This window comes from Coccidioides posadasii, chromosome 2 (genome assembly GCF_018416015.2).
Source record: "Coccidioides posadasii str. Silveira chromosome 2, complete sequence".
NCBI lineage: Eukaryota > Fungi > Ascomycota > Eurotiomycetes > Onygenales > Onygenaceae > Coccidioides > Coccidioides posadasii.
The window spans coordinates 5427007-5450294 of record NC_089408.1 but is presented as its reverse complement, the minus strand read 5'-3'; the positions used below and the strand labels follow the sequence as shown (position 1 = coordinate 5450294).

The following is a 23288-nucleotide window of genomic DNA, read 5'->3' as shown; positions in this document are numbered from 1 at the left end:
CTGCGAGACTTGTAGATGACACGCTTGTCATCAGTAATCTTCCTCGGACACTGATGTTCCATTTCTGCTTTTTTGAAGTCCTCAAGCATTGACTGGTTTTCCACCAAATGAACGTTCCGCCTAGACGGCGAAAGCGCGACATGTCTCCCTTGGGTTCCCATTTACCGGTTGTCCAGAACCAGGCCTTGAAGTGAGCGAGACTGCATTTGAGGTTTATGTTGGAGGCGGCCAAAACTGGCTACTTGTGGCATGAGGAGCTAGGTCGGAGTAAGGAGTTGCTGTCCGCCTCAAGAGGGCGGCGTTATTACCCAGCATCAGAGATGCCAACTGACGGTCATCTTAAAAGGAACGTCAGTTTCCATACGGGAAATTTGGAGGTTGTTCGAATAGTAGATTTTCATCGGTATCTGAAATTATACAGTTGAACAACTACTCCGTACAATAACCATAGCCACCTTACTACTTCGTATTGAGACCGAACATCGCGAAGCATCTCAACAGCAACTTGGGATCCCTCCTGAATTTTGACTGCATCTTCGTCTTCTAGTGGTCGACCGAGCCGACTTCACCTCAGAAATTACCTCCCCCCTATTATTAGTGAGAGGCAACATACGTGCTCGCAGACTCTGCAACTTTTGCTTTCGGCAACCTTCAATTCCTTTCTTGCATGCAGATCTCGAGCACCGCGTTTCAGTGCTGTGTCCTTCTGCGCGAAGAAAAACTCCAGCTTGAGTTGCTCATGGTTTAGCTCTCTAACCGTGCGGATAGGTCCAGATTTATCCTCGTGTTCCTCGAGAGCGCGAGCCAGAGCTTCACATATGCGATGGAACTTAGCAAGTCAAGCGCAGCCCAAGGGACAAAGCATACAGTTCATTCTCTTGACCACGTCGTTTTTCGATTCATCGCTCTCCATGACTGACTGCAAAGCCGTCATTGACCATTTTCTATGATTGACAACCTTTCCTGTCGGTCCGTCAGGCATCGCCGGTGACTCTGCACTGGCGTCTTTCACGTCAGTCTGCTGGAGTATGGCGATTCTCACAGCCTCAGGGATTCCCGAATCAGCTTCTCAGTCATTGCACCGAGAATAGCTGTGGAGCCAACCGCAAAGTTCCAATCCTTTGCATTCATATTACACATCCATCACCTTAGTGAAATGAAGAAAGTGAGAAAGAAACAGGGGTCAGTGCATGCAGTCGACTTCCCCCGGCCATTCCTCCCGACAAGCCCGTAGTACACACCGGCCTTTAAGCGTAAACAGGCATATGAGAGGATCTCCCTCGGCTTTTGGCCTTTTGTTTGCGCGGTTTTGCGGGAACGCCTGGGTTCCATGTGGGCGCCGCAGATGATATAAGTATGTCGAGACCCTGGACGTCGATCTAGTTATATATATATGTAACTTTTGATGCTGTGAGTGTCATCGATAATGTATTTTGCAACACGTACTTCTCCGGAAGCCTTATCATCTCGTAAATGGAAACGGGTTCGTTTGCATGTAGCTAGTACGGTTAGGCTGGCGGGTCGGGCCTCATTTGACAAAAACTGCACGGAAGAAACTGCTGCTGCAAGTAGCCTCGTTGCTTTACGGTAGGCTTGATCGTTTGTATAGTATGTCTTGCGGTATCTAGACTTTTTGCTGTTCTCCAATCTTGACCACTTGATGAAAAGGGTCGTTAACTACTAACCTAATTCGCTCCATTCGTAGGAATCCAGAAACTGGCACCGACGTCGTAGGCTGAGAGCGTCCTCAAGAACATTAAGCCACTGTATCGTGTATCGTAGGATGCCATGATGTAAGAAAGCCCTGGGAATATTCCTTTTCGCTTCGATCAGGCCGGACACTATTTTCAGACTAGGGAGATATTTCTGTACATCATAGAAGATAGGAAGGCTCACAAGGTCCCAGTGCTCATTCCCACAAGTTGCATATATGATTTTCTACCAGGGCTTGCCCCCCGCTTGACGCTATATTTGATAAGATGGGAAAACAAAAGGAACTAAAATGAATTCCACCCTAGCCCAATCGTAGCGTAAAGCCTGCTCCAGCCTCCATTCCACTCTCTGCACCACCCCCTCCCCCAAAAACATTCGCGAAGTCCAAACTCGGCGCCTCTTCGCCTCTCTTGGGTGCCTCGGGTGTATCTCGCTTCCTTCGTTTTTCCATGCCTGCCTTGGATGGGAACGTAGGGAACATCTCTTTTGGTTTTGGTTTGGGATCCTCACGAAAGTAAGGGTAAGAGAGGCAATCTTTCGCTGTAGGTCGGGATGCAGGGTTGAGCGCCAGGAGGTCGGAAAGGAGCGTTAGGCCGGCGGTGGTAAGGTATGGGAACTTGGAGCGGGGTAGGAGCGGGACGTTGGTGGAGCGCTTCGAGGAGGTTGTGGAGGAGGGTGGAAGGCGGAGGGATTTTGCGTTGGGTAGGGAGCGGAAGCCGGGCCAAATTTGTGAATTGGGAGGGCCGGTGAGTTTGAATATCTGGTTGATAGCGTTAAGAAACCTGCACGACGAAAAAGGGCAATTATCTGACCGGTATGTACCTCTGATAGCTGCTCAACTTCATTCTTCCCTTGTAGAAGCGGTTCTTTAGTGAGCAGTTCGCCAAATATACAGCCAATACTCCATATATCAATTTCTGGGCCGTATTTCTCTGCGCCGAGGAGAAGTTCCGGCGATCTATACCACAAGGTCACCACCAACTGGGTCAATTTGGGTGGCGGGTCACCATAGTATCTAGCCATGCCGAAATCCGCAAGCTTGATTTCGCCGCGATTATTCATTAAAAGGTTGGATGTCTTTAGGTCGCGGTGCATAATCCAATGCGAGTGAAGGAACTCAGCCGCAGACATAATCTGCAGCAACAGGGTCTTCGTCTCGGACGGCAGAAATGGTTCGCGCATATCGTCGAGGAGGGTCTTCAGGTCATGCTCCAGGAAGTCCATAACCAAAAATACGCTGCGAAAATAGGAAGTAGTTACAAAGGAAATGGTTAATGTCACTCTGGTATCTGGGCTTTTCAAATAAAAGGGGAATATCCAAAAAGTAACTTGCGGAGCTTACTCGTCCATAGTATCTCCCATCACGACTTCTCGCAATCTAACGATGTGCGGATGACGAGATTCCTGCAATGTTTGAATCTCTCTGAGTCCAGTAATCGGGAATCCATCGTACGTATTATCCATCTTGAGCTTCTTGATGGCGACGATCTCTCCCGAAGTGACTTCTTTGGCCCTCGAAACCCAACCGTAGGATCCCTCTTCAATAGCATTTAGTCTCTCATAGTTGTCTACATGGCGACACGGACCCCATTCCGAACCGGGAAACTGAAGCAGGGCGCCGGGTTTATCTTCAGCAACGACGCGTTGAGTATCGCCCCTATCGATCGACAGTCTTCTTCTCTTCACTGGTCGCTCTGCGCTGCCTTCGCGTACTCGAGATTCAGCCGCGCCATTTGCATCCGCCGCCTCGCTGGCAAGTGTAGGAGGATTAGCTCGTCTTTGGGCTTCTTCGAGCTGGCGCTGCTTCTCCGCCTTTGCTTGTTTCTTCTTTTCCTTCTCGCGCTTTTTCTGTTCGAGGTATGCTTGGGTGTCGGCGTCATCCTCTGCCCACCGGGATTTGGGAGCAGACGACATTGTACCCAGCTTCCAGACTGTGGGACAGGAGGGACTGTAGCATGTCTGGGGTCAATTGCAGATTCCTCTACCATCCGCCGCTTTGTCTTCAAGCAGCTGCTGTCACGGCTCCCCAAAGACTCGGAACGTATTATCATTGTCCCGGGCTCCTGATTACTCACCCAGAGCATTCACAGCGGTGGGCTGTTAATATTGTCACGGAACAATTATGCTGCAGCATCGCTAATTGCTGCGAAACTGGATGCGTGGCATGCAGCTAACGTATTGCCAGATGTTGACTCTGTCAGGCTCGGAAGGCAAACTGGAGAGCTCTAGAGGATAGCACCGAGCGGGATCTGGATTTGCCGTGTGGACACTGATTATCAATTCTCGGAGTGGGCTAACAACCGCGAGTTAACCCCGTCCAGCGACCCCACCACAACCCAGAGGCGAGCATTACCTGCCATGGAGGTTTGCTTCGTCCATTTCATACTTCGCGTATTTATTATTAACATTTGGGGATCACGGCTTTTAGCACAATAGTACGGTGGTCGCGAGATTCGCCTTCTCCACTCGCCATGATTGAACCTTTCCAGGTAATGATGCTCATACCATCTCTACTCCTCGTGCTATGCGGTTACTGATATGGCCCAGGCGACTTTTGCAGTGCCTTTGACCTGCGAAAGCTGCATCAAAGATATTTCAAAACCTTTATATGAGCTCGATGGTATCGTCCGGCCTGGCCTTTTGCTCCGAACTCGTTACTAAGGGATGAATACTTAGGGATCAGGAGCGTCGAGGCGAACCTGAAAGATCAACTGGTATTAGTTGAGGGGACCGCTGCACCTTCAGCCATTGTAGCAGCGATTCAAAACACCGGGCGGGACGCGATCCTCCGTGGAAGCGGAAAGTCCAACAGTATGTCATGCCGCCGGATGTTGTTTCTTTCAGATGCAATTGTCACAAAGGGATTATGCTAATCGCGTGGCCAGACGCCTCGGTTTGTATACTAGAAACTCACGCAAACGTTCCAATTTCAATACGAGGCCTTGCGCGGATGGTTCAAATTTCCGATAAGCGCACTCTAGTTGACTTAACGATCAACGGGCTATCTCCCGGTCAGTATTGGGCCACCGTGCGCGACACAGGCGACATCTCCCGAGGTCCGAGTTCTACGGGCGGAATATGGGAGGCTCTGAAACAGAAGCTCCAAGGGGCCGAGGAGCCAAGAGGCGTCTTCGGAACAGTGGACGTTGACGAGGAGGGTAAGGGGAATGTGTTTCTTGACCGTCCTGTGGCGGTTTGGGAATTGATTGGCAGGAGCATGGTTGTGTCGAAAAATAAAGAGGGACCATTCAAGGAGGATGATCCGAACACCATTGTCGGCGTGATTGCCCGAAGCGCTGGCGTCTGGGACAACGATAAAATGGTCTGTTCGTGCTCTGGCAAGAATGTTTGGGAGGAACGCAAGGAGCAGGTTTCCAGGGGTATGGTATGATGCAAATGGGACTCGCCTTACCGACGAGTGCGAGCTGTACATTAGACCACATGGGCCTATCCGCATTTCGTTTCTTGCATCGATTGGTTCTCGAAATGCACACTCTGCCCTAGTTGATCCATCTTGATCTGATCAATGTTGGAGTTCCAGAATTGCGCTCTCCGGCTGCAACAAAACTTTGTCACACACTACCTAGATAATGAATCATGATAAGGACATTGTTATGAAATACTAGTAAGGGAAAAAAAAAGCATCTGGCCTCAAGATAGACGGGTCGAGGAATTAGTATTATAGAATTCTGACACCTGTCACTTCGTATGGAAGGCAGAGCTCCATCTTCCGTGGTCAGCTTAAACAACCGCGGTTTGAGATTCCCGCTTGTTTCTCACACCAGAGATTGAGGATTAAGGACTAATGTTGCAGGTTGATACCTGCCGTTAGGTAATACCATTCCTGCTGGCACATTTATCTTGTTCAGTTCATTATGCATAGAATTCGCCAAGGGGACGAGACTCTTCTCACGGGGGGTTGGAGCAGCGGCCCTTCGGTCCTGAGAAGCATGGAGGGGTATCGCACTCACCACCCAATAACGAAGGCCTTCTCCCGGAGGTGAATGTGGCGTGATGCACGACGTGCAGGCTGCTGTGGTCGCCCATCGCTGCATCCCGTCAAGCAGCCCTTGGTAACCACCCAGAGTCCCGTTTTCCTTGCTGCTTGGGAGTAACCGCACGCCACTTTGACCATCCCCAGTCACCCATCACGAGCCAATGGGCTCTGCATGGCGGTGATTTCTGCAACAAAATAGCGAATCGGAGCGCATCACTGGACTGAAGCCAGACTGTGGAGTCCGGGCGTCCGGCCATTCGCGAATTCTGACTCGATGGTCGTGTTGCATTTGAGACTTGGCTTGCCCATGAGGGGGTGCCAGTCTCGGTCCGCCAATCTGTCTTGGAACATGAACCCTTGCATTCTGCGACGCTATGTGTGATAAGCGGATGGCTTGATGCTGGCGTACACTGGGCTCCTCGCTCTTTATCAATTTTAAGGGAAAACGACAGTCTTACCCCCGATGTGTGGCTCACTCCACGGCTGACTTCAACCGGCCCCCGATTCCACTAGGTACACACCCCCAAGGATGACCTGATCATAGCCACTGGAATGTCCGAGTAATTTGATAGGGGTTCTCTCGGTCATTACCGCTTCTTCTCTGCCATCTTCTTTTTTTTCTATTTCTGTCTTCTCGCCCTCTGGATGCGCCGCCCTCGCTTTAATTACGCCCCTCGGTCCTAGCCGCCCACCGCCTCCGCACTGTGATTCCGGGCCAGCAAATACCAACTAGTCGATTGCTTCTTTTGAATCATTCGAGTTCTGTTCGGCCTACGCTAAAGAGTTCACGTCTTTTTACTGGCTGTAGTTGAGCGAGCGAGACTTCTGCATATCACCAGTGGCAGGGCACAAAGGGAAGGGGACAAAAGAAAAGTGGATTGACAGGTTCCAAACCGGATTGGAAGTGCTATAATTAGGCCGTACATATTTGACTTGCTCATTGCCCCGCCAGAGCTTGTCACTTTTTTTCCTTTCCGGAATTTCGTCCCTTGCTTGATAGTACTGCTGGGCTCTGAGGATATATTCGCTTTTCATCACGGATTGCGCAGTACTTGGAATACGACGGACATCGGCCGTCAGCTCGGTTTTCGGGCAACCTAGAACGCTCGAAGGTGCCGCTGTGCGCGCCTTGAGAAGAATCTCGTCATGTCCTTGAAACAGGTGGGTTATTCGGGTGCCGTCGTTTTCGCTCCATGCACATTAGCTGATAGCAATGCCCGCGGAATAGGAAATAGAGACGTGGGTCCAAGCCCTTGGCCACTACGACAACAATGAATTCGAAGAGGCGCTTAAAGCGTTCGGGAATATCGCTGATACATCGAAGATTTTATTCAACTGCGGTGTGATCTATGCTACTTTGGGAGAGCATGCAAAAGCTGTATGATTTTGGAAACGATTTTCCTCCATGACGCCTCTTTGCTAACCTCTCTTCTTTTCTAGGTGGACTTCTATCAGAGAGCCATCGCACTCGACAAGTACTTCGCGATTGCGTATTTCCAGGAATGAGTTTCTAACTTTCTGCTTGGCGATTTCGAAGAAGCGTTGGTAAATTTCAACGATACTCTACTTTATCTAAGAGGAAACACGTCCATCGATTATGAGCAACTGGGGCTCAAGTTTCAGCTGTACTCCTGCGAAGTCCTCTTCAATCGAGGACTATCGTATATCTATCTCAACCAGGTCGAACAGGGGATGCAAGATCTCGATTTCGCATCCAAGGAGAAATTCAAGCCAGATCATGATGTTATCGACGAAGCGATAAGGGAAAGTGCAGAGGTGATTATGTCACTTCAAGCTGAATCTGAGCGTTGCTGAAGTGTGTAATAGGGTTATACTGTTTTCTCCATTCCGGTTGGCGTTGTTTACCGCCCAAGCGATGCGAAAGTGAAGAACTTGAAGACCAAAGAGTACTTGGGCAAGGCCAGGCTAGTCGCCGCCTCAGACCGCGGAAATGCCTTCATTGGATTTCAGGGCTCTGAGATCAAGCGGACCAGAACGCTTGATACTTCGAAAGACGATAGGCCTCCGGATGCAATCTCATATGCAGCTACGAACTTGGTACAGAAGAACTTGGTCGGCAGAACTCGACAACAGTCTGAACCACCAATAAACCGGAATATGTTTCCCCCAACGCCGCCTCCTGATAGCGATAAGCCCCAGTCCTTCTTCGGCGGCAGCTCGAGTGGTAACCTATCCGTGAAGCCGTTGAGATCCGCCTCTGTACGGGAACCGCCATTCCCCGTCGCTCAACGACGTATGGACGATGGAGACAGGGTGGATGCACCTCCAGTCGAGAAGCTAAGAATTGGGCCGACTCGATCGGCCTCGGAGTCACGAGGACCAGCAACAAGACCGCAATTTCCTGTCAAAGCACGCAATCCAAATAACCAACCTTTGTACCGCGAGACCACAGGACCCCGCCGTCAAAACACCTCGACGTTCATTCCCTTATCAGAAGAAGAAGATGCTGGCGCCGTCTACGACATGTATGCGAGTTCTGAAGCCCCTAGGAGTGTTTATACACCTCGCTATAGAAATACCAGACAACCATCTTACCCGGAAGAAGATGGATATGAGAGCGACGCCTATGAAGATGATTCTATCGGTGATACACAGTTTGAAATGATTGGAGTCCCCCCGCCCCCCGGAAGGCGCCCTACCAACTCTAGACGGTCAGATATCAAGAAAATCCGTGTAAAGGTCCATGCCGACCAAGATACCCGTTTCATTATGATTGGACCCGCTATAGAATTCGGTGCTCTCGAAGGAAAAATCCGAGAGAAGTTCGGCTTTAAATCTAAGCTGAAGATTAAAATGCGGGATGATGGAGACATGGTGACCCTGGGCGATCAGGACGATCTAGATATGCTTCTTTCAACGGCGAGACAGGCTGCAAGGAAGCAGGGTAATGACATGGGTAAACTGGAAGTAAGTCTTTTCTGGCTCCTGGCTATCTTAACGACAAACATGGAAAACTGACATGTTGCTTGCAGCTTTGGGTTAGCGAAGTGTAATTCTGACGAGTACTTTCTTTTCTTATCTCCCCTTTCTCTTCTAGATTACTTTGGAGCGTTCGACACTCTTCCATTCTGCCTTAATTTATTAGCGAGGTGTTTTCTTGAGGCATCCCCCTTTGACGAAGCCATCGTGTTTTGGGAAAAAAGAAAGAACCTCACGTGTCTCGACCAGATTTGCATTGTTTCAATTTCTTTTTGTACTTAACCATGACATGTGTCCTTGTGGCCTTTAGATGACACAAAGCAGCCATTGTTGGCATGAACAAACCCCTCCTGGCATATTTCCTGTAGGCTGTGCCCTGTAGCTAAACGCGAAATCAAACAACAGAACGCGACAAGAAAGCCCCTGGGAAGGCCGGAGTGGATGACTAAGCGGCATCGTGTCTGTTCCACATATCGTCATCTGAACTGGGCCACGATGCTTGTCGACAAGCAGTCCCATTGCACCTCCCAACTTAATCTCGGGAAAAGAATCATGAGCTGATGACAATGGCGGATATTACATTAATTGTTAATGGACTCCTCAAGTCCCACGGCGTGTCTGGAATTCCAAATATTGAAGATCGCCGGGCCAAATACCAAACGGTAGATGAGTTCCTCAAAGAAGCATACAGAATAGTACGTCTACATCCTTAGTGTCCCGCAGGGTTGTTCTGGGAAATGAAATTAGATTCTTTTTGCCCATCGCTAACTCCTCTCTTTCTTCCCTCAGAACTCCCACGTCTCCTCTCTTCTGACGTATCTGAAATCAATCCGACAAGCCTACCTCTCAACCGCACCCCGTCGTCCTCCAGTGTCCCGCCGAGATACCCACCGGTCCTCCACATCAATCGCAAGCTTCAAATCCTCGTCCTCTATACAGACAGACCAGCACTTAACCGACGAAGAGCGTGACTCTATAGATTCCTCCACCGCCATATTGCTCCGCGACCTGTCCTCCTCTATAGAAAACCTCGCGTCCGCCGAAACCCTTCGGCAAGAGACGCAGGCGACTCTCCTGCGGAAGAAATTCGGATATAAATTGAATAGCAGAATATGGAAATGGGCCGGTGGCGATGGTCCGGAGGAGATGTCTCGGAGTCCTGAGGAGGAAGAGGCGGAAGATTCGGAGAAGACGATCAAGACGGTGAGGGAGAATGTGCTTTGGTTGCTGCGACGGAGGCTGGAAGCTGCGGCTGAGGCGCAGATGGCGATGGTGGAGAAGAGGATTGAGAGGGCGAAGGAGAAGGAGAAGAGTATTTTGTATAAGAGCGGGCATTCGGGGATGGTGGGTGGTGCGGGTGGGATGCAGGCTGGAGGGATTATATCTCAGACGATGATGGAAGATGATATGGGGAAGCCCAAGGTACCGATTCGAGTGCATGACCCGTCGATGGATAAAGAGATGATGGCGGATATCGAGTCGCAGCTTTCGCCGGAGCAGCTGCAGCTTTTTGCGCAGGAGAATGATACGATGTTGAAGCATTATGAGGACACACTGAGTAAGGTCCAGTAAGTCTCTACCCGCTACCTCGTCATCATTGTGGAGATTGAAGAGCTACTTCTACTATGGCTACGGCAAAAGTCTCTAACCACCAATGTTTTCTCTCTTGTTAGAAATGCCGAAAAGTCCCTACTGGAAATCAGTTCGCTACAACAGACTCTTGTTGCCCATCTTGCGACGCAGGAAGACTACATTAATCAATTGGTGACTGATGCGACCACCACTCATTCAAACGTCGGGCGTGGAAATCAGGAGCTAAAGCGCGCGAGCGAGAGAAGGAGCACAGCACAGGTAGTCTTTTGGGCCACCGCCGGACTATGCACGGGGCTCATCGTCTGGGATGCCATTTTCTAATCTTATCTTTGTATATAGATGATGTCAACAAACCTGTAAAGATCCTTGGAGATAATATCTCGTAGATACTGGTGGTCTGAGCCTGCCTTGCTGCTGATCGCCGGAGACATGAGATGTAAACGCTCTTCCAGTTGCTATAAACCATACTATAGATTACCTGTTAACTAAATGAGAATAATCTTGTACGGAATAAAGCCTCCATAATCGCCCTGGCGGGGAATTCCTTTCCAACAACTCTTTAATGAACCGCCAGGGCTACCAATTAACTAACAGTCGTAGTTGATCACCTTTAAGCCCACTGCAGCTTCCCCCTTGGATATTAAGAACCACACAATTATAGAAGGGCACTCGGCGACGATTTCTTGGGACCGTTTCTTCATTTTTATATAAAACCGCAAATCTCGTCGGTCCTCAAGAATTCACGATACCAACCTGGAAAATCAGGACTTGCATTTTACTGGGAGTCGAGGACTGTTTGCGAACCGTTGCCATATAACGGCTGACCCTCTAGTGATGAATAAAGGCTTCCGCGCCCGACGACAACGGCGGGTGAGCAATCGCCATTGACGCTCCGTAGGATTACGGCAGGAGCCGAGCACACGCCATATGGTAATGTCGATCCATTCATGTTCCTTATCCAGAGGGTTCCGACAAGTACTGATTTCCGTTTTGCACACAGGGCATTTGAGAAATACTCTTTCGCACCGTGGAAATTTGAAGACCTGCCAGCAATCCAGATGTGCACATAGGCGGAAAGGGTAGTTGAGGGCGGTACCCGCTTCGGGGGGCCGAGTTTGTGAGTGGTGGAAACTCACTGCGATTTGCTGCCTGAGCAGAAGATCTTCGCCCGATATTCGTAAGTCGACGAGCTCCCAGCCACGAAAGTTGTCATCAGGCGAATCATCCTCATAATAGACTGTTATGCCAGGGAATAGCCAATGGCGAGTTCCATAAAAGTGATAGTTCATGACTTGTTGCGCATCCGTAAACGGGAATTGTCCAAAAGCAGTTTCCATGCAACGATTCCTTCTTTCACATTCTAGGTGCCAGGATTGTTCAACAAGGAACTTGTGGTGAAATTTTGCACATTGGTAACAAAGTATGTGATTCGGCATGCCGGATTGTAAGCGTGACAAGAATTTATACAATTCGTTGCCGCTCAGTTCAAAAGCTCGCTCACCAATAACCCCCAGAATTCTTTTGCTCGCGAGACAGAATGCAGCAGTATCTGATGGACAAAGGTTATCCGCTATCATTAATATAAGTTCTGGCGGTAGGCGCCAAATCGGTGCTGTTCGATTTTGCCGTGGTTGACGGAGGAACCTAGTACAGAAAAATAGAAGACGGCGAGGGAGACGACAAAACAAGAGAGTAGCGAGTACGGAATACGGACCCCAAGAATTTTTCCTTCTAGCATCTAGGGGTGAAAGAGGATCTTGTTGGCCGGAGACAGCTGCGTGCAGACTCTGGTCTTGGGCTTTAGCGCTCACAACCGGGATTAAGCGAACTAAAACGGTGGTGATTATGAAGCAAGTAGCAAGAATAGAAGGGTATAGGACAAAGCAGCTGATTGATCTGTCCCTTTCATGACCTTGGGAAGAATGGATGCTTGTAGAGTTTCGTAGTAATCCACGATCCTCAATCTGCACAAAACTGCCACATAATAGCCCAGCAATAAATAGGGGACCGCCCAAAGCTAGGAGTGGTATAGCTTCCCAGAACATCATCTTGCTGAAGGCGAATGCGATGCTCTCGAGATCAAATCTCCTATGGATGAAATTATAGCAAGTATACCAAGAATGAAGCAATGCTAGAAGTTGTTGGGGGAAGGGAACGCGCTGTAGTCATTAATATAGATCGAAAGGACCCATAGGTCATCCACAGGTCATTCGAACCTTAATTGTGAGTTGTAGAAGCCCAACGTAGATTTTTGGTTTGTATCCGGTTGGGGCACCTTAGTAGTTTTTGCGACCCAGGGAATGGAGGTCTGTAGGTTGACCTCACAAGGAATCTATTTAACCTTCGTGGTAACGCAGAGGAAAGGAAATCTTCCAAAACTGAGCTTTGGAAGGATGGAATTTCTCACTTCACGCCCAAGTGAGGAATTCTTGCAGCTCAGACATGGTAAACATGGCCTTTTTGCATGTGATGATAGCCGTCTCATTTGGTGTAAATGAGGCAGATATTATTGAATAATGGCAATAGGGTCCCAAAATGTCGGGAAATTCACATGAGAGAGAGTGTGTGTGTGTATGTGTGAGGGAGCAAGCAGCCAGGATTCAAAAGGTAGCCGGCCAAAAAAAAAAAAAAAAAAAAGAAAAAGAAAAAGGAAAAAAAGAGGGATAATCAAGCGCTGAGTCGAACCATTTGGAGGCATTAGCATTCGATGCCCTTCTCCGGAAGCCAACAGAAGGCCATGCTGGCATAGGTACAAGGCACTGGCCTTTCATCTTTTTGCACAAAGAGTGTCACGAATGATCCAAGCTGCAACCACTTAACAAAGCATCGCGAACAACATAACTGGAAGCCTACCAGTGATGCCAGGCCGCTCGTTGAGCCGCCTTGTCTAACAGCTATGCTCTTGAGAGAAAGACTGGTAGTTTGTGTGGGATAGTATGTCAGAGAAGTACTCCGTACTCCGTACGGATTATTCATACATTGGTTTCTGCAGCCGACCGACTTTCCCGACCTCGGGAGGTCAGGGGCGATCGCGTGCAGATCAAACTCACAGTCCCGTCGACGGTAGCAATCCAGAGAAGCTTATCGACAACCCGCCCTGCTTGGAAAAGGCCGGCGGGCGATCACCCCTGTGTTTCAAAGAAAAGTTCATGCCAACGGCCACGTAGAAGCACCTGGAACAAGACAAGTCTCTCCTTCGTCGGTGAGAGGCGTATTTTCTCTGCATCAAAGACAAGAGAGCAGCGAGCAGGTTTGAATTCCCCTTTTCGGCTCTTTTGGGCGGCAGGCCTCCCACGTGACTGGCCGGTTGCTGACCTCATAAAAACCGGAACCGGAACAACCAACGCCGACGGCCAAGGCCATTACCGTGCATACAGGTTTAGCGGTAATTATGCCCCACTATTTTCCCGAGCTACCGGCTTGGCATTGAGCTTGGCACGAAGAGGCCGGCCAATGGGGGCGCGTGGAATCGGTCCTGGCCACTCGCCTGCCACATCCTTTTCCCGCTTGCTTTTCTGCGCCGTCGAGGATCGTGTTTCCCGGGGAGTCCTCGTTGCGGCAAGCCAAGGGATGCGGAGAAAAAGGGAGGGGGAGGAAGAGGAAGACGAAAATGGGGAATGGAGGAGACAAAGGGGGGTGCTCTCTGCTATGTACTCGGATTTTGCCTGCGGGAATCGGACAAGTCACAACGAAATAAGGCCACATTTGACACCTGTGGAACTGCCAGCACTGTCATGATGCCCATCTCGATGATCATTACCGTTGGCCGCCGATCCACTGTGGGATTGCTTCCCTGCTCCCCTTGGAAGATGTGTTTCGCATCGTGTCCCATTCGCGAAAAGCATAGAAAATTCTCTGCGCGTGGAACGGTTTTGTCGATGATCCATGCCCATCTGGAGGCACTCAACCCTTGGCCCGTCCGGGTGTGCTTCACCAGAACGCTTCGTTAATCTTAAATTAGCCTCTCGCGAACTGAGTCGGCATCCTTCTCGAATTCCCCATATTTTCCTCGACTCATGACGAGGGCAATACGGAGTACCGCACCAAAGGCTGCCTGCTCCACTCGCGAGCAGGGTCCGCGGGCTGTTGGCGTCGCTAGTCTCATTTTTTCCCCCCCATATCCCGCCCTATCTGGTGAACGATAGGCTCCATTCTTTGGCGCTTCCTTAATTAAATTATTTCTGGGATTTCCTCGTCTTCCTTCGTACCGAGGACAGGTTGCTTCTCTCTCTTTTTCTCCCTTCTCGTCCCTCGATTCCGTGCCTCTGCCTCAAGAGGACGTCTTTGCGTACTTTTGGTTGTTTGTATCCTACGGTCGTTTCCCACCGGGGCGCATTTCCGCTCACCGTTCACATTCGCTTTAAGCATAGCAAGCCCCCTGGCTGACTTTCTCCCGCTTTTGCCCCTCGAGTTTTGCTGGCAAATTCCCTTCTTCGACGGAGCGGCAGGAATGACCTAGCCCCTCGCCTAGCAATATATCCCTATTTATCAGCATTTTCAGGTCTCCTTGAAATTCATCTGTTGATATTTGCAATGCTTTGATTAAGAGAAGATATACCATTCGTACACTCATTCCAGCACGACGAGACGACAAACTCCGTCTGGACGGGAGTACTGGACATACCACGCGGTCAATCGTGACATACTCCTTTTCTTTTTCTCCGATATATATATTTTATTTACTCTCGTCATTATAACCCTCTAATTATGGCTCCGAAGAAACGAGACGACAATTGGATTGATGTAATACGCAACCCTTTTTTTTTCCTCTCCATTTTTAACCCAAGCTCTAACATTTGACTGATTATTCTCCTAGGGCCTACGCGGAATTGCTTCTTTCATTGTGGTGACAGGTCACTTATGTACTGCTTTCGCGCCAATTCTCCATTCACCCGCCGCCGGGGCGGGCAAAGGTCCTCTGCTCTTTCAATTGCCAATTCTCCGACTATGCGTTGGCGGAAGAGGTGCCGTTGCACTCTTCTTCCTTGTCACCGGCTTCGTCAACTCCATGAACCCCATCAGGCACTTCGACAATGGCAACGTGGCGGGTTCTTTGCCCAATGTATCGCGAAGCACGTTCACCCGTTTTGGTCGATTGATCCTGCCTACCAATGCTGCGGCGGCCACAGCGTGGTTGGTCTGTCAACTGGGAGGATTCAATCTAGCTAGGGTCGTAGAGTCGGATTGGATTCGAAGTGTAGCGAGGGCTCCCGGCCCCACTCCATGGGCTGCGATCAAGGCGTTGTTGCACAATATGACGATGTACTGGCACGACGGTAGTGGAACATACGACCCAACGCATTGGGCGGTTGTGTACTTCCTCAGGGGATCCATGAGAATATATCTCACGCTCCTAGCCACCAGTCTCGTCAAGACGAGATGGCGAATCTTGATCGTCATCCTCCTCCACTCCTTCTGCTGGTGGACAAACGACTGTAAGTTTCCAATTTCCAAACCTTCTCCCCGGAAAAGAAACAAACCCTCCATACTAACTCAACACACTCTAGACATCACTGGCATAAACATCTACTCCGGCATGCTCTTCGCTCAACTCCAAGCCACCTTCGGCAACCGCGCTACTTCCCTCCTCCCCAGACCCATCCCGGCCTTAATCATCCTCGTCGGCGTCCTCATCCTCTCCTACCCCCAAAACAACCAAGAGTGGATGCCCTGGTCACACCTAATGAAAACCACCATGGCCGCTGTCACCCCTCCCTCGGCCGTCAACTTCATAAACCGCTACTGGGTCAACGTCGGCGTGACCGTTCTCGCCCTCGGCATCTTCACCTCCCGCAACGCGCGCCGCATCCTGTCCCTCCCGCTGTTCAACTTCCTCGGCCGCGTCTCCTTCGCCGTCTACCTCCTGCACGACACCCTGATCCGCACCCTGATGACATGGATGATCTACGGGCCCAACGCCGGCTCGACTGACCTGACCAAGTTGAACGACAAGGGCCAACCGATCAACCGCGTGCGCGCGGCGGGACCCATGGCGTTCCTGTTCGCGGTGCCGGTGTTTTATGGGGTGTTGTATGCGCTGGCGCATCTGTGGACGAAGTATGTGGATTCGTGGTGTGCGAACGCAGTGATCTGGATACGCGATTTGATGTTTAAGAAGGAGGAGGTTGCGGCTTTGAACGGTAGGGCCGGTGGTACTGGCGGTGCCAATGGGGCAGTGGCGGAGAAAGAGTTGGAGGAGAGGCAGCCGTTGGTGCAGGGGGATGGGCCGGTGCTGCCGGTTACGAATCATCATGTCTCTTCTTAAGGTGGTGCTTTGCGCGGTCTTTTTCTTTTTCTCTTTTTTTTCCCCTTTTCCTTCTTTTCGCGATTACCGGACCGCGCTATTTTTGGTGGAATGCTCTCTTGCTGAGATTTTTCCTCACCTGGGCGGTATGTATAGACTTCTCTTTTCTTTTCTCTCTCTTTTCTTTTCTTTCTGTTTTTTTCCCCTTTAACTTCTATTTGTACCTTTTTTTACACCTCCACTTTTCCTGGAGTTGCATTTTTAAGGTGTATTTTTTTTATGGAGTATACATGACACTTTTGCTCAGTCCATGTACGGACTCTATATCTGTATGAATTGGTTTGGGATACTTCACTTTTTATGGTTTCTCCTGATATCATCCTACACAATTTCAGAAGAAAACAAGACTCAAAACAATGATGATCATAAGTACTTTCGATTCATACCTCAATTTCGTACTTTTTCTTAGGAATGAACTAAAATGGGAGCTGGATGTATGCCAACAACCCCCTAGAAATGTTTTGAAGTATGCAAATTCTTTCTTCACAAGATTGTTGCGTTTATTTTCACATGCCAGTACGGAGTACAAAGTTGCGAGTTCTTGACGGAAAAAGGAAGACTACAGTACAAAAAGGGAGAAGACCGTCCGCACTCGAGGGTCTACGACGAAGTCTCCCTGACAACGCTATCAACCGCCTCGGCGAAGTAGTCGATGTTATGCGTATTCAATCCAGCCATGGAGATACGCCCGTTCTTGGTCTAACCCATCATCAGCATCAAATCATCCCCAAAAAAAAAAAAAAAAAAGGACTCACCATATAAACATGCCACTTCTCTCTCAGAATTCCCACCTGCTGCTCCGTCAACCCCGTGAAGCTGAACATACCAATCTGATTCGTGATATGCTCCCAGGTTCCCGGAGTACCCTTCTGCTCCAACCTCTCCCTCAACCCCTTACGCATCTCCATGATCCGTCCGCTCATCGTGCGCAGATCCGCCTCCCACTCGGCGAACAACTCCTCGCTGTTTAGAATGAGCGAGGCGATGCGCGCGCCGTACGCGGGCGGATTGGAGATCTCAGAGCGCTGGAGGATGGCCAGCTGACTCGCGATATGCGCGGTTGAATCGGCGGCGTGTGGGCCCGGTGCGGAGACGAAGTGGAACGCACCGGCGCGTTCGCCGTACAGACCGAAGTTCTTGGCGAAGGACTGCGCGACGCACAGCTCGAAGCCCTGCTCGACGAAGTACCTGATGGACCAGGCGTCGCGGGCGAGGTCGCCCGAGGCGAAGCCCTGGTAGGCGGTGTCGAAGAAGGGGAAGTGGTTGCGCTCGCGCATGGCGGCGGCGATTTGTTTCCATTGGTCTTGGGTCGGGTCGACGCCGGTGGGGTTATGGGCGCACGCGTGGAGGACGAAGATGGAGCCCTGTGGAGCGGCGCGGATGGCGGCGAGCATGCCATCGATGTCGAGGCCCTTGGTCTGCGCGGAGTAGTAAGGGTAGTAGGCGGTGGTGAGGTTGACATTTGTGAAGATTTGCTGGTGGTTGGCCCATGTTGGAGAGGAGAGGTAGATGGCTGGCTTGGGGTTGGCTGGGTAGAACTTGGAGAGGAAGAGGCCGCCGAGGTGGACGGCTCCGGTGCCGGAGATGGTCTGGAAGGTAGTGACCTGATACGATTAAAAAAAAAAAAAAATGAATGTTAGAAACAAACTAATCAAGTCAACCCGAAAAAAAAAAAAATAAAAATAAAAATAAAAAATAAAAAATAAAAAAGGAGATGGGGCGGTTCTGCGCCGGCGCGATCTCTCTCGTCGAGAAGATCCCGGAGAATGCGGGGTAGACCCAGGTTGGATTCTGCAGGGCAAGGGGCGGGGAAAACATACCCGTTTCTCTGTGATGGCGGGAGAGTCGGCTCCCAGGATCAACTTCTGAGCGGCGGGAGCCAGATCTGGTAAGCCGGCGATGGGAAGATATTCATGGTTGACGGTGGGATCGTTGCGGATTGCTTCATCGGCCTAGATCGAGAGATGATCCCCGTCAGTGCCCGGCCAGAGAACGTTTCATCCGCCAACACCACTAGCGACAGGGGCAAGAGAGTCTAGAGAAAAAGAAATAACACCAAGAAAACAGAAAAAGAAAACAGAAAAAGAAAAGAAAGTCGCAGCATCAACATTAACGCAAAAGTGATATGCAGAGCATGACATAACCGTCTGTCGTAGATGGGGTGTATTGAGTCTATGTTGATATGATGGAGCGACATACCTTTCTCACGACTGGCAGGATCCAGGGCTTCGCATTGTCGTCTCTGTACGCACCGATGCCCAGATCGACCTTCTTGTCCGACGGATCAGCTCGATACGCCCGCATCAGGCCGAAGAGCGGATCCTCGGGGGCCTTGGGGACGACATTGGCCGTGAAGATGGATGGCGACGACGACGAGGACGCCATGATGTGCTTTGATATCGTTGAGAGACGAGACTGGGCGGTGGAGAGTGCGGTCGAGGAGGTGGATTTGGAAGAGTGGCGATGGGAGAGCGAGAGCGAGGATGAAGGGGATGATGAGGATGGAGTGAAGGAGAGAGAGGGACGCGGGGGAGGAGGGGACATCCTTGCTTTTTGCTCCTTTTTTTTTTTTTTTTTTTAATTATTATTATTATTTTATTTAATTCCTTCTTTTCCTCTCTCTGTCTCTCTCTGTGCGCGCTCTGACTTCACTTCTCTTTTGCGAGTGAAACTGTTTGATAATAATAATGGAACCTAGCCGTATGTGGCGTAATTCGCCCTTCTCCGCCTCTGCAACCCTCTGCGCTTCAAAAAATAAAACCCCCTCCCCGGGAACTGCGAGTTTGGCTGGCTAGGGGCGGCGATTCAGTGTCCGGCTCGCCTGGCGTTTCTGTCCTCTGGCTGGCCGGTTGCTCCGTCGACTTCGACCAACGTCTCGAGTTCGCCGTGTCTTACGAGTCGCCGAGAGAAGCGTGTGAGAGAAAAATGGGAAATTGTTTAAAAAGATTAATTTCTTCTTCGGACAGGGCAGGGATGTGTAACAAGGGGGAAGGGAAATAACAATGATGAATTTAAAAAATAAATAGGCAAAAAAAAAAAAGAGTCACAATGGAAAGAATTCTAAAATGCTGAGGAGAGCTCGACTCTATATAAATATTTCTGACAGCTTTCCTTTTTTTCCCACTCCCCTTTCTCTCTCGTGTCTTGTGTCCAGCTGCTGATTGACTATATTCTGGGGAAATCCTGCTGTGGACCTGGAATAAACCGAGGTATTTTTTAACACGCCGAATGGCAAAAAAAAAAAAAAAAGAAAAAAAGGAAACCATCCAAGCTGATGACGGCGCTCCAGGATTTCGCGCGCTTTTTTCCTCGCTTTTTATACTTTTGGATGATATCACAGGCCATTGCAACTGTGGGTTGGCCCATAATTAATTGGTGTTGACACCCGTCGGCATCAGATGCTTTCTCTCATCCAGCATCATCCGATTGCCGTTACATTTTCTTAAATGGTGCTCAAATGGTGCTGTCAGGCAAAGCAACCCACTGTATGTGTGTGAGTGATTGACGGTCAATTGATCACTCTCATCTTGAATAATAATACATAATAATAATAATCATCTTGAATCAAAGCACCCAAAATTAGAAAAAAAGAAGAAAAGGGAAAAACTACTCTGTACAGAGTCCATATGTACCTAATTTATATACAGTTTAGGACAGCTTCATGAACAGGCTCGACGAATTATTTACACCACTTGACACAGCCAAAAAGTCAAGGCGAGTCTATCCACAGAGTCAGTCAAATTACCATCAGAGAAACAGAACAGGGAAAAAAGAAAAAAGGAAAAAGGAAAAGAAAAGAAAACATCCTGGTATTGATCAACGGCACCGCCCACCCTTCCCCCTTGTCTGTTCTCCCGAGTTTTTTTGACACAGAACAAAAAAAAAAAAAAAAAAAAAAAAAAAAAGAAAAAGAAAATGGAAGGAAAAACATGCGATGAAAAGAAAAGGAGAACTAAAAAAAACTCCAGCACCCAGTTTATATATCCCATTCGCCCACAGAACCTTGAAAAGGCACAGATTCCCAGGAAGAAATAAAATCAAATATCCACAAGAATTGTCCCAGACCCGTAGCACCTTCAACCCCCCCTTTCCCCCCTTCCAAGAAAAATCCAACACTTTTAACTCCTCATCATAGAGATAAACGAAGTGAAGAAAAACAAGACCGCTTGAATATGTCCCAATCCCAATCCCAATCCCACTACAGTATGCAATCAGGTAGAGCCCAACTTGGGTTTAAACCACAAAATAAAAGGAAAAAAAAAAAAAAAAAAAAAAAAAAAAAAGGGAAAAGGAAATCCTATCAAATCCACCTGCTTGGATATCGGGTATGTCGTTAATAAAAAGAAAACGGGAAAGAAAAACCTGTAAAGAAATCCGTATCCTCGTAAAGAGAAAAGCAGCATCGTGTGTCCTCCTGCCCATCAAGGTATCCATTTCATCATGGGAGCTGGACCACATGCTTTTCTTTTCTTTTCTTTTACATCTCTTCACCATGTCGTCTCGTGTGTATGCGGAAGCTATCCAGCAACATCGTGGAAAACCGCCGGCTTCTTCTGTTCTCAGACGATGCTCCGATAGCTCCCGTCGCCGCCGTCTGCGCCCCTTCTGGCTGCTGCGGTGATCGTAAGCGACGCACAGCTTCGAGTCGCTGCTCTATGGAAGCATCGTTGGGCGGCATGGCGTTGATGGTGGACTGGATGTATGTCGCTAGACTTCGTCGGCGGCGACGACGGTCCCTGGTGCCTTCCGGTTCATTGCCGGGGCCTCTGTTATCCCGGAGGGGAGGAGGAAGTCTTCCGTCGTCCTCGGCGGGCTGTTCGTCTGGATTTTCAAGTTGCTGTTCGTCTTCGTCGTGAGGATGGAGGTCGATGCGGCTAAAAAATAAAAAAAAAAGAGAAAAGAGGTGGTTAGTTGGAGAGCTAAGAATCCACGATGAAATACACCCTCTTTTTTTTTTTTTTTTTTTTTTTTTTTTTTTTCATTTGTTGTTCAACTTACCAGAGAGGACAAGTTCCAGAAACGTTCACCAACCATGGGTCAATACATTCGGGATGGAACTTGTGGTCACACGGCAACAGCCTGACATCCTGCCCCTTTTCAAAGTCGTCAGTGCAGATCGGACACCCAAGGGTAGTTTCGCCCGCGAGTTCCGGCCCATCCGGCGTTCCAGCTCGCGACGACGACGCCGGTCCAATATGCCCATCATCCCTGCCCGACAGGTTGCGATCGTGATCCGCAGCGCTCGTTTGGGAACGCTGCGACATCCCATCCTCTTCGGAAGCTCCCTTAGCCTTGTGGCCGCCCTTCTTTTGCTCTTCCGGTCCTCCTCCTTGACTCGAGCCCATCTCAACGTCTCCGGCCTTGGCCGCTCCGGGCTGCGCGGTGGGTTCGTCCAAGTCGCCGAATTTCACGATGGGTAGCGTCTCCAGCATGGCCCGTGCAAGACCCTTGGCTCTACTCTGTCGAGGACGGCCGATGATGTTACGAGGCCCGTAGCGTTCCGGATGCATGTGCGCGCGAACGGCACCGGTGAGGATGACGCCGAGGAAGAGCAGCGTGATAACGCCGGTGACCGAATACAGGATGATCATAGCCACTGAGGTAGTTGGGCCGGTGTTCCCACGATCCCTTTCCAGGGGCGAACTGGAGCCTCCTGTCTCAATGGCACCTACCCCGGTTTCGGAGGGGGACGGATCCTCGGCCACGATCGAAGACGACCCGGTCGGGCTGCTCTTGAGCTTATTCTGCAGTTCCTGGGCTATCGACGCTCTTGTCAAGGTGAAGATATTCGGATACGGGGGGAGCGACATGTCCGCTGTGTATTCACAATGATACCTGTCTCTCTCGGTATACAATATAGTCGCACCGGCGGTCGGATTGTTGGAAATGAGCTCCTTGAGAGTGTCCTTGACTTTCTGGTTTCCGGGATATGCGGAGTCATCGCAGCTGACTAGGGCTATCTGGTCTTCATTGAGGTTGTTCGCATTCTCTGGCGAGACGTCGACCAATGTTCCCGTGACGTTAAAATCCTAGAAGCAGAAACAAGGAAAAGACACTGTCAACCCCAATGCCACCAGCAATGAAGCGCGATCAAAGGAGAGGTGAAAGCTCACACTTGGAGGAGCGTCGCTCATAGACTTGGTTAGAGGTACAAGAAAGGCGGGATCTAGGGCAAACTGGCGGGTATAGAGGAAGAACTGTGGCGCTCCAAGCGGCGGGGTCACTACGGAATCATCGGTTGGGAATGCTTCCTGCGCGGCGACGAAAGACACGAGGAGGAGCAATGATTGACATATCAACCGAAGCAGGACATGCGAAGACGAAGAAGAGGAAAGGGAGGATCTGGAGGAGTGGGAGGAGGAGAAAGGCATGCTGGGCCGCATGATACTCGGAGGGAATAAGGGCGCAAACTAAGAGCCCTCATCCAGTTGAGATCCCGATCCGGAGCTGCGGCTGTCCCGTCGGCCGGAGGCGCTGCGGGTGGGAGGTGAGAGGTGGGAAAGCCGGAGCTAAACTGGAGGATTGATTAGATGGCCCGCAACGAGGATGATAGGGTTGACAGGTGGGCTGTGGGGCACGAACGGCAGTACGTACAGGACTACAGCTGGCTCTCAACGGGATCGCATGCTAGAATCAGTGCCTTGGTCAGATGGAGAGAGGTAGGAATAAATAAATTCCAGAGTGACGATGGGATTCCTGGATTAAAAGGTGCTGAATCGCCAATGTATGTATTTACTGGGA

At 49.9% G+C, this 23288-nt stretch overlaps 8 protein-coding genes across 8 annotated transcripts; 5 read left to right on the top strand and 3 right to left on the bottom strand.

Annotated features, from left to right (window-relative positions):
• Window positions 1-1797: 1797 nt before the first annotated feature.
• Window positions 1798-3774, bottom strand: D8B26_004206 (uncharacterized protein). Its single transcript, XM_003067798.2, has 3 exons — window positions 3056-3774; window positions 2536-2950; window positions 1798-2473 (listed from the first exon to the last, which is right to left on the bottom strand). The coding sequence occupies exons 1-3, from the start codon at window positions 3625-3627 to the stop codon at window positions 2015-2017; spliced, it is 1446 nt and encodes a 481-aa protein (XP_003067844.1). The 5' UTR covers window positions 3628-3774; the 3' UTR covers window positions 1798-2014.
• A 410-nt stretch (window positions 3775-4184) lies between these two features.
• On the top strand, window positions 4185-5310 carry CCS1 (copper chaperone; the record flags this gene model as incomplete). The annotated part of the gene is made up of 4 exons (XM_003067799.2): window positions 4185-4202; window positions 4261-4333; window positions 4390-4524; window positions 4599-5310. The coding sequence occupies 4 exons, from the start codon at window positions 4185-4187 to the stop codon at window positions 5102-5104; spliced, it is 732 nt and encodes a 243-aa protein (XP_003067845.2). The 3' UTR covers window positions 5105-5310.
• A 1546-nt stretch (window positions 5311-6856) lies between these two features.
• On the top strand, window positions 6857-7216 carry D8B26_004204 (uncharacterized protein; the record flags this gene model as incomplete). Its single annotated transcript, XM_003067800.2, has 3 exons — window positions 6857-6871; window positions 6939-7088; window positions 7151-7216. The coding sequence occupies 3 exons, from the start codon at window positions 6857-6859 to the stop codon at window positions 7214-7216; spliced, it is 231 nt and encodes a 76-aa protein (XP_003067846.2).
• Window positions 7217-7402: 186 nt separating this feature from the next.
• Window positions 7403-8724, top strand: D8B26_004203 (uncharacterized protein; the record flags this gene model as incomplete). Its single annotated transcript, XM_066124407.1, has 3 exons — window positions 7403-7486; window positions 7538-8638; window positions 8704-8724. 3 exons carry the CDS (start codon window positions 7403-7405, stop codon window positions 8722-8724), a joined length of 1206 nt encoding a protein of 401 aa, XP_065980488.1.
• A 452-nt stretch (window positions 8725-9176) lies between these two features.
• On the top strand, window positions 9177-10701 carry D8B26_004202 (uncharacterized protein). Its single transcript, XM_003067801.2, has 3 exons — window positions 9177-9345; window positions 9440-10218; window positions 10324-10701. The coding sequence occupies exons 1-3, from the start codon at window positions 9211-9213 to the stop codon at window positions 10562-10564; spliced, it is 1155 nt and encodes a 384-aa protein (XP_003067847.2). The 5' UTR covers window positions 9177-9210; the 3' UTR covers window positions 10565-10701.
• Window positions 10702-15059: 4358 nt separating this feature from the next.
• Window positions 15060-16609, top strand: D8B26_004201 (uncharacterized protein). Its single transcript, XM_003067802.2, has 2 exons — window positions 15060-15678; window positions 15751-16609. Exons 1-2 carry the CDS (start codon window positions 15252-15254, stop codon window positions 16506-16508), a joined length of 1185 nt encoding a protein of 394 aa, XP_003067848.2. The 5' UTR covers window positions 15060-15251; the 3' UTR covers window positions 16509-16609.
• Window positions 16610-16999: 390 nt separating this feature from the next.
• AAT2 (Aspartate aminotransferase, cytoplasmic) lies at window positions 17000-19804 on the bottom strand. The gene is made up of 4 exons (XM_003067803.2): window positions 18747-19804; window positions 18368-18499; window positions 17303-18151; window positions 17000-17246 (listed from the first exon to the last, which is right to left on the bottom strand). Exons 1-4 carry the CDS (start codon window positions 19089-19091, stop codon window positions 17148-17150), a joined length of 1425 nt encoding a protein of 474 aa, XP_003067849.2. The 5' UTR covers window positions 19092-19804; the 3' UTR covers window positions 17000-17147.
• Window positions 19805-20153: 349 nt separating this feature from the next.
• Window positions 20154-22918, bottom strand: D8B26_004199 (uncharacterized protein; the record flags this gene model as incomplete). Its single annotated transcript, XM_003067804.2, has 3 exons — window positions 20154-21421; window positions 21546-22576; window positions 22661-22918. 3 exons carry the CDS (start codon window positions 22916-22918, stop codon window positions 21025-21027), a joined length of 1686 nt encoding a protein of 561 aa, XP_003067850.2. The 3' UTR covers window positions 20154-21024.
• Between the last annotated feature and the right edge of the window lie 370 nt (window positions 22919-23288).

What these genes read in the sequence shown, in the direction of transcription:
- D8B26_004202 (XM_003067801.2), top strand. Translation starts at nt 9,211, where the DNA reads ATGACAATGGCGGATATTACATTAATTGTTAATGGACTCCTCAAGTCC. An exon ending in TCAAAGAAGCATACAGAATA is followed by an intron (nt 9,346 to 9,439) that starts GTACGTCTACAT and finishes TTCTTCCCTCAG; the next exon opens with AACTCCCACGTCTCCTCTCT. An exon ending in GACACACTGAGTAAGGTCCA is followed by an intron (nt 10,219 to 10,323) that starts GTAAGTCTCTAC and finishes CTCTCTTGTTAG; the next exon opens with AAATGCCGAAAAGTCCCTAC.
- D8B26_004206 (XM_003067798.2), bottom strand. Translation starts at nt 3,627, where the DNA reads ATGTCGTCTGCTCCCAAATCCCGGTGGGCAGAGGATGACGCCGACACC. An exon ending in ATGGGAGATACTATGGACGA is followed by an intron (nt 2,951 to 3,055) that starts GTAAGCTCCGCA and finishes CTATTTTCGCAG; the next exon opens with CGTATTTTTGGTTATGGACT. An exon ending in AAGTTGAGCAGCTATCAGAG is followed by an intron (nt 2,474 to 2,535) that starts GTACATACCGGT and finishes GCTATCAACCAG; the next exon opens with ATATTCAAACTCACCGGCCC.
- D8B26_004201 (XM_003067802.2), top strand. Translation starts at nt 15,252, where the DNA reads ATGAACCCCATCAGGCACTTCGACAATGGCAACGTGGCGGGTTCTTTG. An exon ending in CTGCTGGTGGACAAACGACT is followed by an intron (nt 15,679 to 15,750) that starts GTAAGTTTCCAA and finishes AACACACTCTAG; the next exon opens with ACATCACTGGCATAAACATC.
- AAT2 (XM_003067803.2), bottom strand. Translation starts at nt 19,091, where the DNA reads ATGTCCCCTCCTCCCCCGCGTCCCTCTCTCTCCTTCACTCCATCCTCA. An exon ending in CCGCCATCACAGAGAAACGG is followed by an intron (nt 18,152 to 18,367) that starts GTATGTTTTCCC and finishes TAATCGTATCAG; the next exon opens with GTCACTACCTTCCAGACCAT. An exon ending in AGAAGTGGCATGTTTATATG is followed by an intron (nt 17,247 to 17,302) that starts GTGAGTCCTTTT and finishes ATGATGGGTTAG; the next exon opens with ACCAAGAACGGGCGTATCTC.